Here is a 24608-nt window from a genome sequence, read left to right on the forward strand (position 1 = left end):
ATAATAGCCAAACATTGCTTACTGTGTATTATAAAGAGCAAAATGGATGGAAAAACTTTCCATTTGGAACAAAGAAAAAAAGAGATGAAAACAAAATAACAATGGGATTAATTCTGTTCCTTTTTCATTTTATAAGGCTGCTGGTACATGTTAAATTTGTGATACAATTATACAATGAAAGTCCAGGCTCACCTTTAGCCGTAGGAAGTTATCAAAATATCACCATTAAATGTGCATATGCATTGAAAGACTTGCTCATTTGGTTAGATCACCCAAACTCGATTTTCAGCCAGATATTGGTCAGGTCGGCCCCCATTCAAGGGTCAATAACTCAGACTATTGGCAGCTTTTATCAGCCCGTGTTTGGCCACCTTAAGTTCCCTGACCACCAGCCTTGAGTCTGAATCCAATGAAGCCAATGACGATCTTACATAGCAAATAAAATGGAAAAAGCCACATATTTTCTAATAAGCATCCAGCTGCTATTTATTTTTCCTTTACTGCTAATCTGTTTATAATCAGAAATATCTTCATTTTTCAGTAAATGTTCAGTAAAAACAAACTGCCAAAAGATTACTTGCACAGGGTTCTATTTATCTACAAATTCTTCCACTGCAATCATTCCCGCTGACGTAAAATGAAATAACATCTTCGGATATCAAGGGAAAAGGGGCCAAAAAGAATCTTTTAATGGGGATCTGTAACAGGCTAATTGTGTGTCAATATTAACGCATTAATATTTATGCAGCAATAACATGTAATTTAGTAAAAACACATTCACTTTAGCATCGGTGTTACGTTTATGTAGATTTATCATATATTACGGGGGCCTCCAAGATGCAGAAATGCTAAAAACTATGTAAAACTTTCTGGAGGTACCTGACCGGTTTCAAAGGCAGGCTGTATCAGTCAGCTTGGAATCACTGCAGGCTGCCCTCAACTGAGCAAGGGGCAATAAGCCTAAAGAAGTTGGCAGTTAAGTCAAGTTTAATAGTGAAGGCAGGTAGTGAGAACCTACCCCATACATCCTGCCTGCTCTTGGAACCAACAGGTATCAGGGAGGTACATATATATATATATATATATATATATATACACAGAAAAGAAAGATGCCGCACTCACAGGTCTTAGTGAAAAAAATAAAGAAAACTAACGTTTCGGCTGACTCCCCAGCCTTTTTTAAAAAAAAAAAAGGCTGGGGAGTCAGCCGAAACGTTAGTTTGCCTGAATAAATTTTCTTTATTTTTTCACTAAGACCTGTGAGTGCGGCATCTTTCTTTTCTGTATATACTTCAAATATATACTGCACCCAGGCACCATTGACTCTTACATGACATGAGTGCCGGCTTTTCTTTGCATATTATATCTATATATATATATATATATATATATATATATACACACACACCATAAACACACAGATATGGAACTGTGAAATTATTTTTGTTTTCTTTATAAAACATAATACAGACCAAATAAGAAGAGTGGAGCTTATAGAAAGTACAGCAGGACATTTATTTTCGGAATATTTACATAGGAGTGAAGAAGTAGGCCTATGTTTGCCTTGGCGTAACTAAACCATTTAAAACAAACACATAAACAAACAGAAAAATATATACATATAAAACCACCAGAGGTGCCGCTTGGCTTTCATGCTTCCAGTAGCGCAGCTGAGGAAAGATATAAGGCAGATTCTGCTCCTGAGTTGGGTGGTGTTGAGAAGGAAAGTTCTGTCAACAATAATTCCTTGCGCTTTACTGTTTTCTTAAGGAAACCTATAAATAAGGAATATAAAGGCTTGTTTGACTTCAACTCCTGTTAATGGGGTGTAGTGCAATGCATACTGCTTCTGTTCAGGTCCCCATGTCAGGCAGCCCTATAGAGATTCAACGACACAACAAAATGCATAGATAATAATTCTCTGCTACATTGAACTATAACTAACAATCATCTACCACTGCCTTCCTTACTTACACTTTCTATAAATTATGATGATGATGATGATGAACCAGCATTGGGCTTATTAAATCTACAACATTTCCAACACTGATTTATCTCTTTCATAAAGGGATTGATTTACTAATGCAAGTGCTTAACTGCACTAGAGCAGTTATCTATAGCAGCCTATCAAATCTTTGCATTCATCTAGCACATCTAAGGGACTCTGAGCTGTTATAGAATTATGGTGTAATTAGGGCATTTTTGCTAAATTTAACAAAAAATATTCTTCTACCCTAAGAAAAATGTTTTGCCAGAATGTAGTTTGTATGGGTCTTTATTAAACATACACTGATCAGAGAACTCGTATAAGATCGAGTGATATCCTTGACTGCCTGACGTCAACACTCATAACTTTCACTTCCACTCGCTCTCCGGGTCCTAAGCCGAGGCTCCTTCTTCTCTTTTGGCTAGGAAGCTTTGCCTCGGTTATATATCGAATGGGGATAAGCCCTGCTTTGCCCACACCAATGTCAACAAAAACCCCAAACAAAGTAGCGTTTTCCACTTTTCCAGTTAGGATTGTTCCAACTCTGAGATCTTCAAGGCAGACAATATTTGTCTTAAAATCGGCTTTGTCAAACTCTGGAAAAATAAAAGGAACAAACATTACGAAGAGGTCTGCTGCTAATTAATTTTACAACTAGGAAAGTTGAAATCATCAGCTTTTCCTTTCGACATAAAATTGTGCCCAGCCCTAGTGATCACATTCAGTACAAAGAACAGTTGAGATGCAGCGATGGGTGATGTGGAAGAGCAGAGGAGGGAATGTACATGGGTAACACCTTGAAGGTCGACTGTACTGGAACAAGTGCCTTATGCGCAAAGCAATTTTTATAGTGCACCGTATTAGAGTGATTACACTGAAGCTAGCCACTGTGAGTGCCAATAGGTTGAGGTCTATCTCTTACAGAATTTAGTCCATAAGTTAGAAACCTGCATACAGTTGGGTACCTGTGGAATACCCACAAAGCAGGTGGGTTTAGGGCAAAATGTTCCTGGACTGTGCAGGTGGTCCTCAGGTACCCCAGCCTGGGTAGATAGGTTAAGCGCAATCTCTAATCTCCACATTCCCGATCCAGAAGGAAAATGTAATTTTTCCCCCTTATTTTGTTGACTCACCTGTCCGTCCACGTTGATTTAACCCAGGGATCCCCAACCTTTTATACCCATGAGCAACATTTAAATTGAAAAAGTGTTGGGGAGCAACACAAGCATAAAAAAGGTTCCTGGAGGTGCCAGTAAGAGCAATAATTGGCTACTTAATAGCCCCTATGTGGACTGGCAGCCTACAGAAGGCTGTGTTTAGCATTATACTGGGTTTTTATGCAACCAAAACTTGCCTTCTTACCAGAAATTCAAAAATAAGCACCTGCTTTGGGACCACTTTGAGCAACATCCAAGTGGTTGGGGAGCAACATGCTGCTCACGAGCCACTGGTTAGGGATCACTGATTTAACCTGGTCTCTTTGGTCCCTGCTCAGTAAGAAAGTTAACCCATTGTGTATAGTGCAAGCAGTTAATGGCCAAGGTTATGCCTGACCTTACACGTGCAGGACTCCAAGGAGTGTAAGTAGCCTTGGAATGTTCACACTACTACTACTACTACTATTATATGTGGCAGCTTAGTGGGGTGTAAACCCCAAAATAAAAGGTAACCTAATAAAAGAAATTCATTCATTCTCTCTCGCTCTCTACATGCAATTTAAGATACCCTGGGAAAGTTTTTATTGCCACCCAAGAAAAATAATATTAACACCAGGGCAGATACCACTTATCCTGCCTATATTCTCCCTACAGTGAATTAGAAGTGACAGTAACAATGAACGGAGTATGGGCTCTATAATAAATTATCAGAGTGTGTTCTGCTCTATTTAAATCTACATTAAGTCTAACCATTAAACCTAATCTACACAATATGGGCAAAGAGCTAAATACAGTGGTAGCGAGGCCTGCCAGGGACCATTTTAGGTGAAGTTTAAAAGTTCACACCCAACCAGTAGGAAGAGATCGGAATATGCCAGAAGCAAACCTATACTTTAGGGTTTAGGCTTTTCTTTTAACAGCGCATTTGAGACTCTTTTAGGTCTGTGTTTAAAACAGCCAAAACATTTACTGAAAATAAATGAGGAAAACCATCTAAGCTAAAGCTTTGAGAAAAACAAATTTTAAAGTGGACACAAAGGAAAACCCTAATATGAAACAACTCATTTTTGTGGTTAAGTGACCACATACACAGGAAATGAATTCAAATCTGAAAATAAATTACATGCCGAATAAATTGTGAATCAAGAAATGCGCACTTATTAAATAAAGCCACCAGAGACATGCTAAAGACTGTGGTTTGAGCAGGACATGGCAGGCATGTAAGGCATAAATGTTATTCCCCAACATGGCCAACGCAGAGCCTGATAAACGGGTGATTTATGAGTTATTTTGGGAAATGAATACAGTTTCAAAATGTTCTCTTTTCACTGATCGCTTCAATCAAAGCCTTTGCCAAATTTCTGAGCAAAGCATAATATGATGGAGAGTATGTGGGGTACAGGTAGGGGATTCCAGTTCCGCATGTTGCCTTACAGTAGCATAGCCAAAAGGATTTCATGGGAATGTTCTCTTTAGATATAAATGCCAAACCCAAAGCAATAAAAATATCCAAACTGTTTTATTGGCAAATATACCGTATTTATATATGCAGGATTAGCTTTCATTTACTAGACCAGAGGTCATCTGACTCTTTGGGTCCAGGCCCCTGTTTTCTGTATGAACCGCAATGATAGTTCTCGTTCAGCCCACTGAGCAAGACTATAGGGCTCATGTACAAATGCAAATAACCCATGGCAACCAATCAAATTGCTGCATTTGTTGTTCTACCTGCAGCTGGGCAAATTTGCCCAGTCTTGCTAAATGAGCCCCAAAGTTCCTTACCTCCAATGCAGTGTATTTCCCAGAACTCTAGGCACAGGCTAAATAGCAAGCAATGCAACTGAATGTGAATTACCAGAGCAAGGACACACATTTCGCACAAGTTGTGTAAGCCTTTATCTGGCATTAATGTATCTGTATAAATTCCAGAGCAGAGATACTAGTGGCACTGAAAATGCTGTTTGACGAGCACTTAATGAATCAATTACATAGTTACGTACATATGCTGAAGGAAACCCACACCTCAGGTCTTATCTGGGTCAGAAAGATTAATTGAATGCAAAACCAATGTTTTGGCTGTTTCACTAGCCTTTCCTAAGCAACATATTTAAGTGCAACCTGCAAAGTAATGTCCCCTCGGGGCAGGTGTTTATTCCAGGGTTCCCTTGTATCTTGAGAGTTTTATTTTTATCAAGGGCAATTAAGCGCCATTTTCACACAAGAGGAGTATAGAGGAGAATGTATTCATGAAAGCACTATTAAATGTATGCAATTTTGGACTTGTGTTTGCAAAAAGCCCCCATGACTTCACCAGATCCAAACAGAACACAGTATGAAAGAAACTTGAACATGTCAGGCAGGTATGCCATAGACTTTAGTTGAGATCTTATGCAGCGATCCCTAAGTAAAATCCCAGAGGCCCGTGACTTCCATCTTACTTGGAAGCTTTTCCATTTGAGTTTGATGTAAAATGTATATATATATATATATATATATATATATATATATATATATTTTTTTTTTTTTTTAAATATTGGTGTGTAGGCGCCATCTCAGTGCCTTGTGCCTGAGTCTGAGCTTTCAGAAGGAGCCAGCGCTACACATTAGAACTGCTTTCAGCTAACCTATTGTTTCTCCTACTCCCATGTAACTGGAGGAGTCCCAAGCCGGACTTGGATTTCTTACTATTGAGTGCTATTCTGATACCTACTGGGAGCTGCTATCTTGCTCCCTTCCCATTGTTCTGCTGATCGGTTGCTGGGGGGGATGGGGGGATATCACTCCAACTTGCAGCTCAGCAGTAAAGTGTGACTGAAGTTTATCAGAGCACAGGTCACATGGCTGTGGCACCCTGGGAAATAAAGAATATGGCTAGCCCATGGGAAATTTCAAAATTAAAAATATATATATATTTTTTTTTGATAGAGGGCTCTTTTGCAGTGAAGGCCACACAATTTTTTTCTTTTTTACACTGGACACGTGGTTTATCCATCATACAAGCTGAACTGCGCCCCCTACAGTCAGGCAAGATGGAATGACTATGGGTATAAGACATAGGTAATAGCCCTGTGCCTACCACACATGGAAGAGTGTGAGTTCTGCTGATTCTGTGAGCCCCATGCTGTTAATCTCAAGGCACAAGGGAGCAGGGCGCTACTGGCTGGCAGCACAGGTAGTCACAAGCGCCACATCAATATCCTTTTAACGGGTGGAATTTTGCACCTGCCAACAGTACATGACCCCTCTGGCATTTTTTTCTTTTTACAACCTGACTAACAGTACAAAACTGTTTTTGGGCAGACACTAACATTTTATTGCACTGTGACTGGGACCTCACCGAGAGTTTAGTATTTTCTTTCTCCGCCGCGCCATCAGATGCTGATTTTTTTTTTCTCTTTTTATTATCCAGAGTCTTTAGGTACAACATGAGTCATACAATTCATCCGAGCTGGAATGAATGAAGTAATTGAATTCTAAATAACTGCTCTATGGCATACGGGGGGGGGGGGGGGGGGTTGCTAAAATGACTGTATGACTGCAATATTCCTCTCATTAAGTAATAATAAATGGCCAGTGAAAAACGAATGTAATACAAACTAGGGATAGTTATTCAAACCTGCACACACAACTACTCTCGTTCTGAGCTGTGATTTCCAGTTCCCCTGTAGCAAATATTTTTAAGCCGCATTGGACTCTTAGAAGGCAAATATGTAATACCACCATTCTATTAGGTAGGAATCTACTGAACTACAATGCCCACAATTCTTAGAGATACTGTAGGGTGCAGTAAGTTGCAGTTCATCAGATAGGAATTAATTGTGCCACCTCAAAGTGAAAGAAAGAGAGGACACAAACAGACTGTAGTACAGGTATGGGATCTGTTATCCAGAATGCTCAGGACCTGGGTTCTGGATAAGGAATCTTTCCGTAGTTTGGATCTCTAAGCTTTAAGTTTACTAAAACATAATTTAAACATTAAATAAACCCAATAGGATTGTTTTTCATCCAATAAGGATTAATTATATCTTAGTTGGGATCAAGTACAGGTACTGTTTTATTATTACAGAGAAAAGGGAATCATTTAACCATGAAATAAACCCAATAGGGCTGTTCTGCCCCCAATAAGGGGTAATTATATCTTAGTTGGGATCAAGTACAGGTACTGTTTTATTATTACAGAGAAAATGGAATCATTTAACCATTAAATAAACCCAATAGGGCTGTTCTGCCCCAATAAGGGGTAATTATATCTTAGTTGGGATCAAGTACAGGTACTGTTTTATTATTACAGAGAAAATGGAATCATTTAACCATTAAATAAACCCAATAGGGCTGTTCTGCCCCAATAAGGGGTAATTATATCTTAGTTGGGATCAAGTACAGGTACTGTTTTATTATTACAGAGAAAAGGGAATCATTTAACCATTAAATAAACCCAATAGGGCTGTTCTGCCCCCAATAAGGGGTAATTATATCTTAGTTGGGATCAAGTACAGGTACTGTTTTATTATTACAGAGAAAAGGGAATCATTTAACCATTAAATAAACCCAATAGGGCTGTTCTGCCCCCAATAAGGGGTAATTGTATCTTAGTTGGGATCAAGTACAGGTACTGTTTTATTATTACAGAGAAAAGGGAATCATTTAACCATTAAATAAATCCAATAGGGCTGTTCTGCCCCCAATAAGGGGTAATTATATCTTAGTTTGGATCAAGTACAAGGCACTGTAGATCCCTACATAGAAAAAGGAAATAATTTCTAACAATTAGAATCATTTCTTTAAAATGGAGTCTATGGGCCTTTCCGTAATTCGGAACTTTCTGGATAACTGGTTTCTGGATAAGGGATCCTATACCTGTATATGTTATCATGTTATCCATAATGTGCAACTGGCACTTTCATCTTATATTACTGCCCTTGTGAAAAATCTAAATAATATCCTCTCCTCCCCTATTAGGATAATCAACATAGCCAGGCACTGATTATCGAGCTTAATTAAAATATAATGAGTGTAAATATTTATGCTTACAATAATAACACTGCTTTGTTACCATAAAAGGGGAAATATGCCTCCTTTTTGACATGGGTTTGTCCAGTTCTACCGGGTTGTGTAGGAAAGGTGCATAAACATTATCTAAACCTCTTAATAGAACCATTTTCCAAGCTGTACTGCAACCCCACCCTTACCTTGCACCACTTTGAAGTGATGCATTATGGGACTTGAAGTTCTTCTGCTTTCCATAGTGGGTGATGCACAGATTCTCTGGAAGGCAGAGGGACCTTAAGTCCCAGAATCCATCACTTCACAATGGAAAAAAATTGAGAGTGGGGCTGAATTATACTGTGAGCCTAAGGGGGAGAGGGAACTGGTTCCAGTGAACACAGACTATTATGGTTTCCTTTTAATCCAACTTGGTATGTCTGTGTAAAAAAAAAAAAGGGGGGGGGGGTATATTTTTCCTTTAAAGCTTTCATTCATGCATTAGTTTGTCTTTACTGCTAAATTTTTATGGCGAAAATGGTTTTATTTTGAAGACACTGCCCCTTTAAACTGCTAGTTTAGTGGTACTGTATTCCCTTCACACTGTTGGCTGAAGACGTTTCCTTTCTTCAAATCATCATCTGTAAAAGCAATTTGCCTATAAACTGCTGAAGGTATCCAGGAATGCTGTATCCCACTTTGATCATAAAGTCAAACAGAAAGATTTCTCAGTTATGGGTTACTGGTCAGTTTCAGATCAATGGGATTAGGACGCAGTAATTTACCTGTGCGGATATCAAAGCCTTCGGGCTGGCAGAGGCCGTCGATAATTAGCTGCAACGTGTGTACGGTTGTGTTAAGTTTCTGCCCGACACTTTCAACTGCCTCTCGTTGAATGAACCTGTTAACTTGGTCTTTTATTTTCTGAGTTCCAGTATCATTGGAGTTTCCACCCACCAGGGTAATGAACCTATTAAAAAAAGCACATCCTATGTCAGACATGCAGCTGATAAGACTATAAGAGACATGGGCAAACAGTGTGGGTATATTCATTAAAAACAGTTTTTCTCCAGAAAGCAATATATTCATACAGTAATAAAACCTGATAACTGATTTTTTTCTACTTATCTATACAAAACAAGCACAAAGGGCTTTCTAGCAAATGAGGCTCGTAGGCAGGCTCAGGAAACCGTCTGTTCCCTACATAAGCATCTGCATAAAGGAACCATAACCTATAATACAAACGTATCTACACAGGGAACCCTGGAATTACATTCAAGGTTGTGTTAGCTACAGGGTTGCTCTATGTCAGTAAGTACAGAAAAACAATAAATCATTACTCTTCTGAGTAATTCAACAGTATTCTGGGTGAAGGGGCATGACGACTAATAATTCAATACAGAAGAGTATTCTGGGCAAAGGGCAGGGTTGCTATTAAATCATTACTATTCTTTAGTTATTCCTTTAGGAAACAAGCGTAAAAAGCATTAAGAGCAACCCTATGTGGTTCAGCTCAGATGCTGAAGGAAAATAAAAAGCATTTAAAAGCTGAAGGATAGTGGACCAGACCTAGCAATATTAGAAATGTTAAATCAAGAAGGCAAAAATAGAAAGCTAGCAGTTGATTGCTTCACTTGTAAAGACTAATCCCCAAAAAGTTTTAAAGTATGTCAACTGTAAAAACATTCAAGTTAAGTATGGTCTGTAAGATGGAAACATTTTGGCCTCCAAGTATTCTCCAGGGCACTCATTATTTTCATATCACATTTCTGCTTTTGTGTTTTTCCTTCAACTCTTACATTAAAAATTATATACTTCCTTGGTGCCTATTTTGGATATGGAGGGAATGAATACTTGTGACCAATCATTATTATGAATAAAATGCTTTGTAACAAAGAAAATACTCAAAAAAGGGCCAAGGGTAAATGTGCCTTCAGTGCAATGTACACAGATCCCTCAGCCATTAATTGTTTAATTGGAAGGGATGAACTTGATGGACTCTGGTCTTTTTTCAACTCAATGTAACCAGGGTCTGTTGAAGAACATTGTATTATGCAATGCAAACACTCCTTCCTCCATGTATTTATTAAAGTGGTCTTTGCACCCCACTCCCATATGTGACACCTAAATCTAATGGCACACAAGGAGCTTTGTCCTAATGAGGAAACTTTGGGGGACTTGAAAAACGAAGCACAGTGTTTGTCTTTCCATTGGTGATTTACTTTATTGTGAGTGGGAAAGCATTCTGGGGAAATCTGTCACCCACAGTAGCGCAGATTTAACTGCAAGCGACAAATTTCCCTGAATGCCATCAGCTTTAAGCTTTAGGTTGCGGCTCTACCGCTTATACTACTTGTAGTACAATGAAGGAACTTTGTTTTTAGGGTTTTTTCCACATATAGGGAAAATTATTATGAAGAATGGGCAAGTTTGCAGCTGGGCAGTAAATAACGGCAACCAATCAAATGTTTGGTTTCATTGTTTTACCTGCTGTGGGCAAAAAATGCCTAATCACAGAATGGATGCTATGGGTAACTGCTCAGGTTCAAATTTGCCCACTGTTGATAAATGACTCCCGATGTCTTTTGTCTCACTTTGGCTTCATAAGAGGTGCATATGCATGTGTCTAGCAAACATCGCTCAATGGAGAGGATTTTCTATAGTTGCAAGCATTTAATAGTATGGAGCGTTCAGATGGCTCCACATTTTACACAGAATGGTTAAATTAGTTTGAACTTGCGGTTTAAAATTTCAAAACAGCTGAACTAATTTCAACTTGAAAAATAAACAGTTCTTCATTTAATGTATGATTTCCCAAGAGAATGCTCCTGCCATACTGCTGAAAGATATGATGACACAGGGGATTCTGAAGGATTAGATTAAGGTTACCAGACGATCCCTATATTATGATTACTAGTTATTGCCAGCCCATTTGACAGTCACCAAAGTAACATAGAAGGTTTGAATGTGTCATGTTAAGAAACAATAACTAACAACAGAATTCTTTATGGCAATTACTGGGGCTCAGCCAACGACACTGGACACATTTGCACCAGGGCACTAACATATGACAACCAATGATATTATTGCTTTTATTCTTCTTTGTACAGCTAGCGGAACATATCTAATCAATGATTTGTACCTAAGGGTTACTGCCCAGCTGAAGACTTGCTTAGTGTTAATATGTGGGGCCTTACTGCGCAGAACTACTGTACTTTACATCAGCAATTTTCACAAAATCATATGTCTGTCTATATAAACTAAGTTCACCAATATTGCTGGAATTATAGTAAGGGGTTTTAGTGCATACCTGGACCCAAAACAAATGAACTGGTGGCCAATAAGAAGCTCCTATCTCCCTTATGTAAATAATACATTTAAGGCAAAAAAAAAACACTGCTGGGCAGGGGGCATTAAAAAAATGCAGACTCCACATTTCAACACGATTACTGATGTACTGATGGAAAATAGTATCTCAGCGTCTCCTTCTTTGATAAAAGCAGCCGGGATGTGTAACTAAGCAATTGTATTGAAATGTGGAGTCTTTTTGCCAAAGGTCCACCACTCACCATGTATAATGGTATCTATATGTAGAGCTACTCTTGGTTAAAGGGAAAGGGAGGTTCCCGCTGGCCAATGACAAACCAGGTTAAAAATACAAGTTGTATTTTTTTTTTCTTCTCAAGGGATCCCCCAACTGATTTAAAGAGGTTGTCCACCTTTAAATTAACTTTTGCATGACATAGATATTGATATTCTGGGACAACTTCCAATTGGCTTTCATTTTTTACTTGTGGTTTTTTAGTTATCTTTTTCTGTAACTCTTCAGTTTGGAATCTCAGCAGCTATCTGGTTTATAGAGCCTTCGTTACCTTTGCATCCAAACAGTGGTTTGAATGAGAGACTGGAATATGAATTGGGGATGAACTGAATAGACAGATAAGGAATAAAATGGTAACCTCACGGGGCAATAGTTTTTTGGATGCCAGGGTCAGTGACCCCCATTGGAAAGATGAAGAGGAGAAAGGGCAAATAATGTAAAAAACAAAAAATAACGATCAATTGCAAAGTTGATTGGAATAGGACATTTTATAACATACTAAAGGTTAACTTAAAGGTAAACCACCCTTTTAAAACATAGACAAGCCAAGTTTGGGGCATGATTTGGTGGCTAAAAAACACTGAACACATACCATCAGTGTTCACTTCCAATTAATTTATCTAAGAACTGTAAAACTGTGCCACCCCAGAGAAGAATCCTAAAATGGTATATAAAGGTGTTTTAAAATATTCATATAATGAGAATGTATTGGATCCAGTTTCTACTGAAACAACAATGGCCCAAGGATCCGGCAGAAGAAGTTGAAGAACAAAGAACAATCAATAGATGGAGCTGTGTTATTGGCTTAGGGATAATGCACCGTATCGATCCTGTCTATTTAAAGCCATTGTAAAACGCCAAGTTAGACGATATCGGTTTCAGAATCCTGCCAGGATGCTGAAAGACAAATTCATTTGCAAGTGATCAAACAGCGAAGAAACTCAAGTAGAATCAAAGCAAAAGTTTAAAAAAGCTGATCTTATACATACAGGCAATGACTCATGTATACTTTTTTTCTGGACTGTATTCTGCTTATACGGTTAATATATAGGCTGCTAATTGCTAAGTGAAGGAAACTGAAAGCAGAATTTGTCCGTTCCTTTCTGCCTCTTCCTCAGCTAAGACCCCATATTCCCACCTTGCATGTTACTTCATAGGTCCTTTAAAACAGCTGACTTTTGATACATTGTTTCAAAAGTCTTATTTGAACGGCAAAGGACAGAGAGATACAGGTATGGAACCTGTTATCCAAAATGCTCAGGTCCTGGGGTTTTCCAGATAAGGGTTCTGTAATTTGGATCTCTATACCTTAAGTCTACTAGAAATCATTTAAACTTTAAATAAAGCCTATTGGATTTTTTTCTCCAATAAGTGTTAATTCTTTCTTAGTTGGGATCAAGTACAAGGTACTGTTTTCTTATTACAGGTATGGGACCTGCTATCCAGAATGCTCGGGACCTGGGGTTTTACAGATTCTGCTGTACAGCGCTGCGTACATAAGTAGCACTTTATAAAGATATACATACATACATAAGGGAACTTTCCATAATTTGGATCTCTATAACTTAAGTCTGCTAAATATAGTTTAAATATTGAATAAACCCAATAGGCTTTTTTGCCCCCAATAAGGATTAATTATAATGGAGTCTTTGGGGGGATGGGCTTTCCATAATTCAGAACTTTTTGGATAACAGGTTTCCGGATAAGGGAGCCCATACCTGTACAAAGAAAAGGGAGATTTTTTTTTTTTTTTTAAAGTGAATTATTTGATTCAGTCAATGCTCCTGTAATTTGGAGTTTTCTGGATAACAGATTTACCAATTCCTTTAAAATAATTTAATTAATATATTGGACAGATGCTTAGAACTATACATTATTCCATTAGCAAAATTGTATTTTTGGAGTTTACATGCCTTAAAAAGCTACTAGACAAGCAGCCAGATTGGTGGGGAGAGCAGAGAAATGGGTAGGTCAGCCTATGCCAGTAACATCTAATGGCTGCTTGCCTAGGTTGAATACCGTCCAATGAGATAAGCATTATTTTCTTTTTTCCTGACCTGAACAGAGGCTGAACAAATATGCAATTTTTTTATAAAAAAAACCAAACAAACCAACAATTATAAAAATACAAATGAAGGTGTGCTTGAAGGGTTAATTCCCAACAGTATGTGGAAATTCTGGGCGCTCATGAGCATTATCACGTAACTTGACTCAATAGCAAACAGTATCATGGATTACAGTAAGGGAAGGCGATACTCCATTACATATTGTTCCAGCGACACAAGATTAATGGCAGTGCAACACTATCACTTGTGAGGCAAAACACAAAATCAGTATCTGCCTCTATACAAGGGAATGGATAAAAAGGCCAGCTAGATATCTCTCAGGCAAAGGAACATTTCATTTGAATCCCTTGGATGACTTGTAGAGGAGATAATGTCAAGGTTTAATCAAGTGAAACCAATGAAAATGACAAGGCCACCCACATCTCTTTGGCTGAAGTACTCTGTATTTATTCTGTACTGTGGGACACAGAATTAGTCTCTTGCTCTGATGTGGGTTATTGTATATGAAATCCAAATTAGCAAGGTGGCACGGAATGGCTGGCAGTGAGAAATGATGGTGATGCAGAGAAAAGGATTATGCACGCTGTCCAACAGAAAGGCTTTCATTTACTCTGAAATGTGTTAAACCAACTGTTCCCACAAAGTTCATTACAAGTATTTCTTTGCAGTGCCTGATTATTTATATATATATATATATATATACAGAAAAGAACAGAGCACACCCTACTAGTAATCAAATGCCCCAGGTGCTTGCAAAAAACATGTATATAGCAAGACAATGAGCCGCACACGCAGGGACTTTGTTAGAAAACAAAATTTTTTTTAATGAAAACGATCCAACGTTTCGAGCACCAACTGTGCTCTTCCTCAGGGACAAACCAGTTGGTTTTGTCCCTGAGGAAGAGCACAGTTGGTGCTCGAAACGTTGGATCGTTTTCATTAAAAAAAATTTGTTTTCTAACAAAGTCCCTGCGTGTGCGGCTCATTGTCTTGCTATATATATATATATATATATATATATATATATATATATATATATATATATATATATATATATATATATATATATATATATATATATATATATATATATATATATATATATATATATATATATAGGCTAAAGGAGACCATGAAACACCTGGAAAGCCCACTAGTCTCCAGCTGGACAGCCCTGAGGAAATTACAGGTATAGGACCTATTATTACAAATGCTCAGGATCCTAGACTTTGTAATTTAGATCATCCTACCTTAAACCAATTAAAGATACATTAAATAAACACAATAGGATTGTTTTGACACCAATAAGGATTCATTCAGCCTTGTTGGGATTGAGTACAAGGTACTATTTTATTACTAAATTTTCCACTAATTCCTAGCTTTCTGGATAATGGTTTTGTGCATAAGGGATCCCATATCTGATGTGTATATGAACAATTGCTGCAAGAATGCTATATTATATTCTTTGGGTATGGCTAATGCACCGAATCCAGGATTTGGTTTGGGATTCGGGCAAGATTCGCCCTTTTTTGGCAAGATTTGGATTAAGCCAAATCCATTTTCCTGGCTGAACCAAATCCGAACCTTAAAACCTTGTGACTTTTTGTCACGTAAACTGGAAATTTGGCTTTTCTTGTGCAGAGCGAGCAATTACACTCTCTTCACTAACAATGCAGCCCCCCGGTCAAGAATTGCCCCTATTTTTGCACAAAATGTGAGCGGATCCACAGCCTCATGGTTCATTTAATAAACATCGCTCCATGCAAACTGCATAAATTAAGACGCAAATGGCAAGGTTTTAGGCACAAAGTCCAGTCTAATAGCAGGGGCCACGCTAATTCCATGTTCTGCAACTTGCGCCCGTGATTCACCAGCGAGACCACGTATTCGCATATGCTTTGCTAAATCCCATGCATGTTGCAATGTGCCTTTTCCTTAGTGAGAGTTTTTCATAACCCTGAAAGGGCAGGGGGTGCAACTCTATAAAGAATTAATAATACATAGTATTTGAAGCTTGCACAAGTGGTGTGACATGAAGCAAGAAACAGATACCAGTTTTTGTGTAGATTTTATGACTTTTTCAAAATTTTACACACCATAAACTTCATCACATGGACTTAACAGAGCAGATGTCTTTAAAGTCTGGGACAAAGGGAAAACTTTCAAGCTTGTCCATGAAAAAGTAACATTTACAGTACAACAGAATATATGGCAAATATAAACGCTGGGGAATATTTCAGTCATTTCACAGAAACATATTTGTACAGGTATAGAACCTGTTACCCAGAAACCCATTATCCAGAAAGCTCTGAATTAAGGGAAGGCCACCACCCCTAGACCTCACTTTAATCAAATAATTCACGTTTTTGAAAATAATTTCCTTTTCCTCTGTTAAAACAGTACCTTGTACTTGATCCCAACAAAGGTATAATTACCCCTTATTGGGGGCAGAACAGCCCTATTGGGTTTATTTCATGGTTAAATGATTCCCTTTTCTCTGTAATAATAAAACAGTACCTGTACTTGATCCCAACTAAGATATAATTACCCCTTATTGGGGGCAGAACAGCCCTATTGGGTTTATTTAATGGTTAAATGATTCCCTTTTCTCTGTAATAATAAAACAGTACCTGTACTTGATCCCAACTAAGATATAATTACCCCTTATTGGAGGCAAAACAATCCTATTGGGTTTATTTAATGTTTAATGTTTTTTTTTAGTAGACAATGTATGGATATCCAAATTATGAAAAGATCCCTTATCTGGAAAACCCCAGGTCCCAAGCATTCTTTATAACAGGTCCCATACCTGTACCAAGATGTACATGTTTGGGGTAGGGGACACAGTGGTGAAACTAGGAGTAAGGGTGAAGAAGTAGCTGCTACTAGTAGTTCCGTGTGTCTTCACCCTTACTGGGCTGCGCTGAATATTTTTAGGGTGAAGACACGGAGCTACTAGTAGACAATGCTGATTATTTACTGATCATTGTCTCTACGTGTGTTTTAGCAGAGGCAATTCTCAGTATTTATGGAAAGGTATTTTCTGGTGTTTAGTAGCCATGACAAGTAGCTGTTACTAAGTAGCTCCATGTGTCTTCACCCTTAGGGGCAGATTTATCAAAATGTGAGTTTGGAGCTTAATACATAAAACTCACCCACGTTCTATTCATTCATATGGGATTTTTAGAAATGTATTTATCAAATGGTGAGTTCTAACTTTCACCCATTGATAAACATGCTTATAAAAATCCCATAGAAATGAATAAAACGTGGGTGAGTTTTACGTATTGAGCTCCAAACTCACATTTTGATAAATCTGCCACTTAGTGTCTACAAATCTGTTTTAAAAAAATATACATGAAAAGTGCTTATCTACCAGGACCACACTGGATCATTTTGATCTTGCACAGAAGCACAGTATTTGTACTCTTCCCTTTCTAGTGTCCTTTCCGTTCTCTGTTACAAGTATTATCACTGAACAAGTCATATTTTTTAATCTTAAAAATACTCAAGTATTTCCTGCATTAATCCGAAGAGATAAAAGTATATATCAAAGCAGCTCCAGTCTGTGTGTACTGGTGCCACCGGGTTAAATGGGGAGGGACTACAGACACCTCGAGGTGCTGGTATTTCCCCTTGCTAATCACTGGAGTGAGAGTCACACCTCAGTAATTAAAACGCTGGCAACCTGAAGGATTCTAAAAATAGGGTATTTGCAGTGCCAGGGCTCAAGTCTCGCACCTGGCACTTCATAAAAGTGTCACCTGTGGCTGTACGAGTCAAATTTGACTCTTTTAACAGCCGAGGACACTTTACTAAACATAACCATAGAGTTTTCATGTTTTATTGATGAGCCTACTCCTTGTATTTCCTCACTTCCATTCCTGGAACAGACCATACCTTCTTTCCTGGCTTCTCACAGCAGACTTGGGAGCAGCAATAAAATGTTCTCTTAGAAAAGCCATGTTGGAGTTAGCAAACAGAACATTAAAAGGAAGGAATATGTGCGGATTCATTTCAATACAAGAGAGAACCTGTATTTGCACAAATAAAACAACAACCATCTGTTTCAGAGACAATGGGGCAGACCACTCGCATTCACTGTGTACAAACAATATGAATCGGCTGTGTGAGCAGCTGCCACTATATGGATTAAATCATTAATATTAGAGTCCCAATGATTTTATGAGCTAAAGATACAGGAACCTAACCCTTTAAGTGCCACGCACTGTAGAATCTGACACTGTTATCACTGGGCTGATGTTGAAGATTGGAATCTGTGTTCCTTTTTGATCTATGACATGGCAACATACTACATAACCAACATACTAAATAGCCTCACCTCGACTCTACTTACCTCATTGCTATACTGTATGACTCGGGGTGGATACAGGTTTGATCCAAAGGGTTTGGATTTAAAGGCACATTTGCAGAAGTTTTGCCTTTCTTCTTGCCCTGTTTAGAAGAACTGCTGCTGGGATTGGCTTGGTCTGTTCCTCTGGGGTTCCCTGTTGGTTGGTCCCTGATAAATAAAAAAGCAAACAAAAACAAATCATCATTGTTGTGCTATTTCGGGCATATAACTTATTCATTAGCACATACACATTGCTGACATCACTCTACCTCCCCCCACAGTACCTTCTCTATAAGCATGATGTAGCACATACTCTAGCTGTTGCACAGGTTTAATAATGTAAATTATGCTTCATATGTGTTAAGTAATATTATATATTTTTCTTAGTTCCACAAACATGAATGTCTGGAAGATTTAAACTCAGGTTTAGAAAGGTACTGGAAAATGTCAATTTAAATGACTTGCGTCCACCCAACCATAATAGAGCAAACCTCTAGCACTCAAGCCTGTTGATTCAAAAATCTATGTTGTTCTCATCTCAGTGGGAGCTGCCTGCACAAAGTCAGCGACAGAGTAAGACAAAATGGGGCATGGAAATGATATGGTGCTTTCCTGTTGCATTATCAATGTATTGGCTCTCATAGAGACACATAGAAAGCTATCTTTAGGGGTCCGAAAGATAGGAGACAACCCAGGACCTGCACATGTCAAAGCCCCACAGTCTAGCAGTTAGGAAAAAAGAGGGACAATTGGGCAAGAAGTTGTCAATATTATATTTATCAAAGCTGCTAAAGCTATGAACATCCAGTTGATGTTAATGTACAACATTAGAAGTCAAAGGGCCATCATGAAATTATGTCTTGCACAGAGTCCTGCCACCACTAAAATGGCCTTGTACTTATGCCATTGTAACTGGGCCACCAAGCAAGGAACCTACCTGGCACTGCTCGCATCCTAGACTGAAATTTGCAATCAATTTAATCTGATGTACTTTCTGCAGGTCAAACCAATGGATGGACATAAGGGTAAAGGAGTAATCACTTATGTCAATAATTGCCACCAGTTTATAATGGTTTGTACATGTTCATACACATTTTGTAAACTCTACTTAGCAAAGCTCACTCTAACTCCTGTGTTGAAGAGTATTTGTATATTTGTATGTAGCCCTCTACTGGACAGCTGCTGTGGAATATGTTTTGTTAACAATAATAATCACCGTAGACCCTGTTTTATAAATTATAGCAGTTCACATCACTCCAATCCCTAAATCAGCCCTTTCTATTTGCCTTTCTCTTATAATGCAATGCAACTGATTTACTTTTCACAGTTATTCGTATAATGTATTTTGTTATTTTATGTAGAGGATGGACTGTCTCTTACACTACAAGAGTGATAATTTTCAACAAAGTAAACATAATGGTTACCAATTTATACAAAACACAAAGTAAAAGAATACCTGCAAAAGCTCCGTATGTACTCCTGGTTAATTCTAATAAAGCCAGCGCATTGTTGGAAGGATTTAGGACCCAGACCTTTGACAAGCTTGAGCTGCTCTCTGGTAATAAATGGACCATTCTTCTCTCTCCATTCAATGATATTCTTGGCTCTTGCAGAATTCAACCCAGCAATATGCCTAAAAAATAAACAGTTATGTAGGTCCACTTTATGAAAAGAGCAATGTAGCTGACTTTAAAATATTATCTTGGTCTTCAATTCAGACTTTTTCACTTAGGCCACACGAGGTATGTTTGAGATTCTCATTGCTTGTGAAGGTCATTAAAGGGCAAATGCTGATCAGACATAATCCTATCCACAGACAGGGTGCCACAATAGTTAAGATATTCATTAAATAAGGACTTATAGGAAAAGGGCAATATGTAGGGCTTGCCAAACCCAAAGGGATTATTGCTGACCAGTGTTAAAAGAATTACACCATATATGTAGGGAGTTGTGCCACTGTTTGCTCTTGGCCGAGACATAGACACAATAGATTCCCTAGCACAGGTGTCCCCAACCACCGGGCCGGGGACCGGTGCTGGGCCATGGGCTGTGCTGAAGTGAGCCACCTCTGGTCCCAATTACCTGTGATCCCAACTCCATGAAACAGCTATGCAAAGCCCAGGAAGCTTTCTACTGATCGCAAAAAGGACCAAAGTACTTAATGCTCCATATTAAAGTGATACTGACACGAAAAAACAACTTTTTAAAATGTGAATCTACATAAAAAGTTCCCTATAGGTCGTGTTGATCATTTTTTGCTGATAGGGCTGCTTTCGTAAGTAATTGTTACTTGAAATCCCAAAACCTGACTGTTTTGCCAACCTGACTGTCCCTTCTCAGCCTGTCAGTTATAGCTTCTAATGCTAACAGACTCCTGCTGCACAAATATGGCCGCCCCCTCATAGAGGAACATGGGGAATCAGATAGGGAATGTAAAAGATTGGACAAATATATTTATGGCAAAATTATAAATAGCATGCAAAGACAATGTCAATGTCAAAAAAGGTTTCATTTCTGGTGTCAGTATCACTTTAAGTGTCAGAGGGTGTCACCACTCAGGTGGGATTAAGAAGCAGAGGGGCTGGGGCGCATCTAGTTGCTGATTTTGTATTATGATGAGCTGTATTATACCCACCACACCTAGTCCTCGGAAAAATTGACTTGCTTGAAACTGGTCCGTGGTGCAAAAAAGGTTGGAGACCACTGCCCTAGCAGGTACAGATCTATGGAAAATACCTCCAGAGTAACATTACCATGGTGATGGGCAATTAGATTATTATCTGTTCAACTAAGCAGTCTAGCAAGTGGGTGGAACATTCCCTGTCCTGTAACATTTGCACTGCTGAAATCAAAACAGCTTGCGTGATGGGAAAATGTAATACAGGAACTCAATTTTATGACACATATTCTTGCAAGGAAGGAGTCAGGCAACTGCCAGTTTTAGTGAGGATTTCAATCCCTTTGTATGGCAGTTACAGAATACTTTATATTTACCTGAGAAGCGTTTCAGAGCAAATGTTTATATCCACTCCCACAAAGCTCACGCACTCTTCAACCACACTGTCCAGAGTTGCCTTTAATAAAGTCTGGGAGACGTCGTGCTGGAAGGGAAGGTTGAAACATTAGGTAATGCAGGATTGTGCATCATGGCTAATAATGAAATAGGTGACAAGAAACAATATAAAAAAAATACATGCCTACAAGAAATGCGCAATTCTGTGCTTGAATATGGGACAATAAAGGAATAGGTTAGTCTCCTTTGTTTTCCCAGCACAGCTACAGTTTTGCCATGCTTTATGGCTAAGATTCAAGCTATAAGTAACACATAGTATCTTGAGCTCCTATATAAAATCTGCTGTTTATACCACAACAGATTGTAGAGCTATTAATAGGAAAAATTAGCAAAATCATTTAGATAAGAAAGCTTAGCAAGGCAAATGGCAACTCTCCTGCTTTTTTAAAAGATGCAATATCCATAAAACATAACATTTAGTACCAGAAAAGGAGACATTCTGAGATGATAGATTATTAAAAATGTGAGTTTCGCTCCTTTATATGACTCATTTCCAGGAAGTGCCATATGATCTGGGAACACAACTTGTTTTGATGGTTTCTAAATATCACGCTAGCTAGTCTCCATCAGCAACGTAACCTTACATCACCTGTACACAACTGCACCACCGCGACGGTGTCTCAACATCTTCCCGACAAGGATTCGCACATCACTCAGCGAGAGAAGCAAATATCAGCAATGTGAATGGTTAAATGCCAGCGGAGCATGAACAGAGCACTTTCCTGTCTATCCGTGCTCCATAGTCTATAAAGCATTACAGTCAATGTGGTTTTCAATTGGCATGATAAAAGTAACAGCCAAATAATTGGCTACCAGCCCTTTCATTTCCAAAGAGAGTCTATACCTTCAGCAAATACTGGGATTAAATACAGATTCATAGTTTTCTGCTGATTTCTCAGACTGTACTTTGGTATCATATAACACTGTAAATTACCTGCAATTTAACCAGGAAGGGCCCACTTGAATTCAGGGTCAGCAATTGCCCCTAAATTTATATCTTACCAGTATTAGAATCCCAACTAAGATATTATTACCCCTTATTGGGGGCAGAACAAATCTATTGGGTTTATTTAATGGTTAAATGATTCCCTTTTCTCTGTAATAATAAAACAGTACCTGTACTTGATCCCAACTAAGATACAGGTACTGGTACAGGTACTGTTTTATTATTACAGAGAAAAGGGAATCATTTAACCATTAAATAAACCCAATAGGGCTGTTCTGCCCCCAATAAGGGGTAATTATATCTTAGTTGGGATCAAGTACAGGTAATGTTTTATTATTACAGAGAAAAGGGAATCATTTAACCATGAAATAAACCCAATAGGACTGTTCTGCCCCAATAAGGGGTAATTATATCTTAGTTGGGATCAAGTACTGGTACTGTTTTATTATTACAGAGAAAAGGGAATCATTTAACCATTAAATAAACCCAATAGGGCTGTTCTGCCCCCAATAAGGGGTAATTATATCTTAGTTGGGATCAAGTACAGGTACTGTTTTATTATTACAGAGAAAAGGGAATCATTTAACCATGAAATAAACCCAATAGGGCTGTTCTGCCCCCAATAAGGGGTAATTATATCTTAGTTGGGATCAAGTACAGGTACTGTTTTATTATTACAGAGAAAAAGTAAATACATTTTTAAAAATCTGAATTATTTGATTAAAATGGAGTCTATGGGAGACAAGCTTTCTGTTATTTGGAACTCTCTGGATAACGGATCCCATACCTGTAGTTCTATTCCAGATATAAAAGCATGGAAATTTACGCTGACCAAAAAGTTATCCCTTTCGGTACCTCTGACATTCTTTATTGTGCAATAAGATGGGGCCTCACACATACCTACCTTCATAGCAGTAAGATGAAGTCTTTGCTTTTAACTTCCCTTTAATTCCTTGATCAACACTACTAGCTGGAGGCTACAGCCCAGGAAAGTAATGGAACTACTAAGGTTGGGGTAAGAATTTCATTTGAAGCACATGCAAACTCAAATAAAGAACATTTATTCTCCCGTGAGCTATAAAATAACCTCTTCGTTTCAGCTGGCATGTGGCAGTTCAAAGCAGTAATCAGCAATGGCACGGGCCAAGCGACCCATGGAAAGCTTACGGCAGACACAAGAGCTTCGTGCCATTCCCAATGAAGGCCAGCAGCGCTGGTGTAAAATACAGGTTTTGGGTTTCAGAGCTTTATTTCGAAGTCTTATAAAAGTGAGCTTTTGTGGCGGTTGCTGATCCCAAATACGGATTAACTCTTTTGCCCCAAAGAGAGAAACTGAAGGAGGTTACTGCATCAAACTACACTGGAAGAATGTCTGAATTATCTATATATAGCATAATCAGTGAGTGTGTATATCCCCAGTATATATTCTTAATGGAGAAGGATCTAGGGGTTTTTGTTGATGACAAATTGTCTAATGCCAGGCAGTGTCATTCTGTGGCTACTAAAGCAAATAAAGTGCTGGCTTGTATAAAAAAGGGCATTGACTCAAGGGATAAGAACATAATTTTGCCCCTTTATAGGTCCCTGGTAAGGCCTCACCTTGAGTATGGGGGGCAGTTTTGGGCTCCAGTCCTTAAGAAGGATATTAATGAGCTGGAGAGAGTGCAGAGACTGCAACTAAACTGGTAAAGGGGATGGGAGATTTAAACTATGAGGTGAGACTGCCGAGGTTGAGGTTGTTTTCTCTGGAAAAGAGGCGCTTGCGAGGGGACATGATTACTCTGTACAAGTACATTAGAGGGGATTATAGGCAGTTGGGGGATGTTCTTTTTTCCCATAAAAACAATCAACGCACCAGAGGTCACCCCTTTAGATTAGAGGAAAGGAGCTTCCATTTGAAGCAGCGTAGGTGGTTCCTCACGGTGAGGGCAGTGAGGTTGGGGAATGCCCTTCCTAGTGATGCGGTAATGGCAGATTCTGTTAATGCCTATAAGAGGGGCCTAGATGAGTTCTTGAACAATCAGAATATCCAAGGCTATTGTGATACTAATATCTACAGTTAGTACTAGTGGTTGTATTTATAGTTTATGTATGTATGTGAGTGTATAGATTGGTAGGTGTGGGTTAGGTCTGCTGGGTTTACTTGGATGGGTTGAACTTGATCGACACTGGTCTTTTTTCAACCCTATGTAACTATATAAAAAAGGTTCTAGATCAGGGCTGAAAACATTTATGTATAATTGCTCTAGAATAGTCTGCTTATTTAACAAAGGATAGAGTACAATGTTTTATGTAGAACAATGCAGACAATCTCAGATAAGAAAATACTGTGCTGGCATTATGTGGTTGTTCAATCCCCTTTAATATCAAAGCCCAACATAGCCGAAGAAGCCTAATACAGATTTACAGAATTGTAACAAACACAAATATTTGACAATTTA

At 38.5% G+C, this 24608-nt stretch overlaps 1 protein-coding gene across 2 annotated transcripts in view; it reads right to left on the reverse strand.

Annotated features, from left to right (window-relative positions):
- Window positions 1–1491: 1491 nt before the first annotated feature.
- srbd1 (S1 RNA binding domain 1) overlaps window positions 1492–24608 on the reverse strand; it is a 108199-nt gene continuing 85082 nt past the window's right edge. Inside the window, exons 17-21 of one of the 2 annotated variants that reach the window (XM_004914754.4) lie at window positions 21143–21249; window positions 19605–19781; window positions 18152–18316; window positions 8913–9097; window positions 1492–2583 (exon numbers count right to left, since the gene is read on the reverse strand). In XM_004914754.4, coding sequence (XP_004914811.2) covers window positions 2294–2583; window positions 8913–9097; window positions 18152–18316; window positions 19605–19781; window positions 21143–21249 — 924 coding nt within the window. In that variant the 3' untranslated portion in view covers window positions 1492–2293. Of the gene's footprint in view, window positions 2584–8912; window positions 9098–12252; window positions 12626–18151; window positions 18317–19604; window positions 19782–21142; window positions 21250–24608 lie in introns of those variants that run through there. The other variant, XM_004914756.4, reaches the window with a different exon arrangement.

Source organism: Xenopus tropicalis, chromosome 5 (assembly GCF_000004195.4).
Source record: "Xenopus tropicalis strain Nigerian chromosome 5, UCB_Xtro_10.0, whole genome shotgun sequence".
NCBI classification, from domain to species: domain Eukaryota; kingdom Metazoa; phylum Chordata; class Amphibia; order Anura; family Pipidae; genus Xenopus; species Xenopus tropicalis.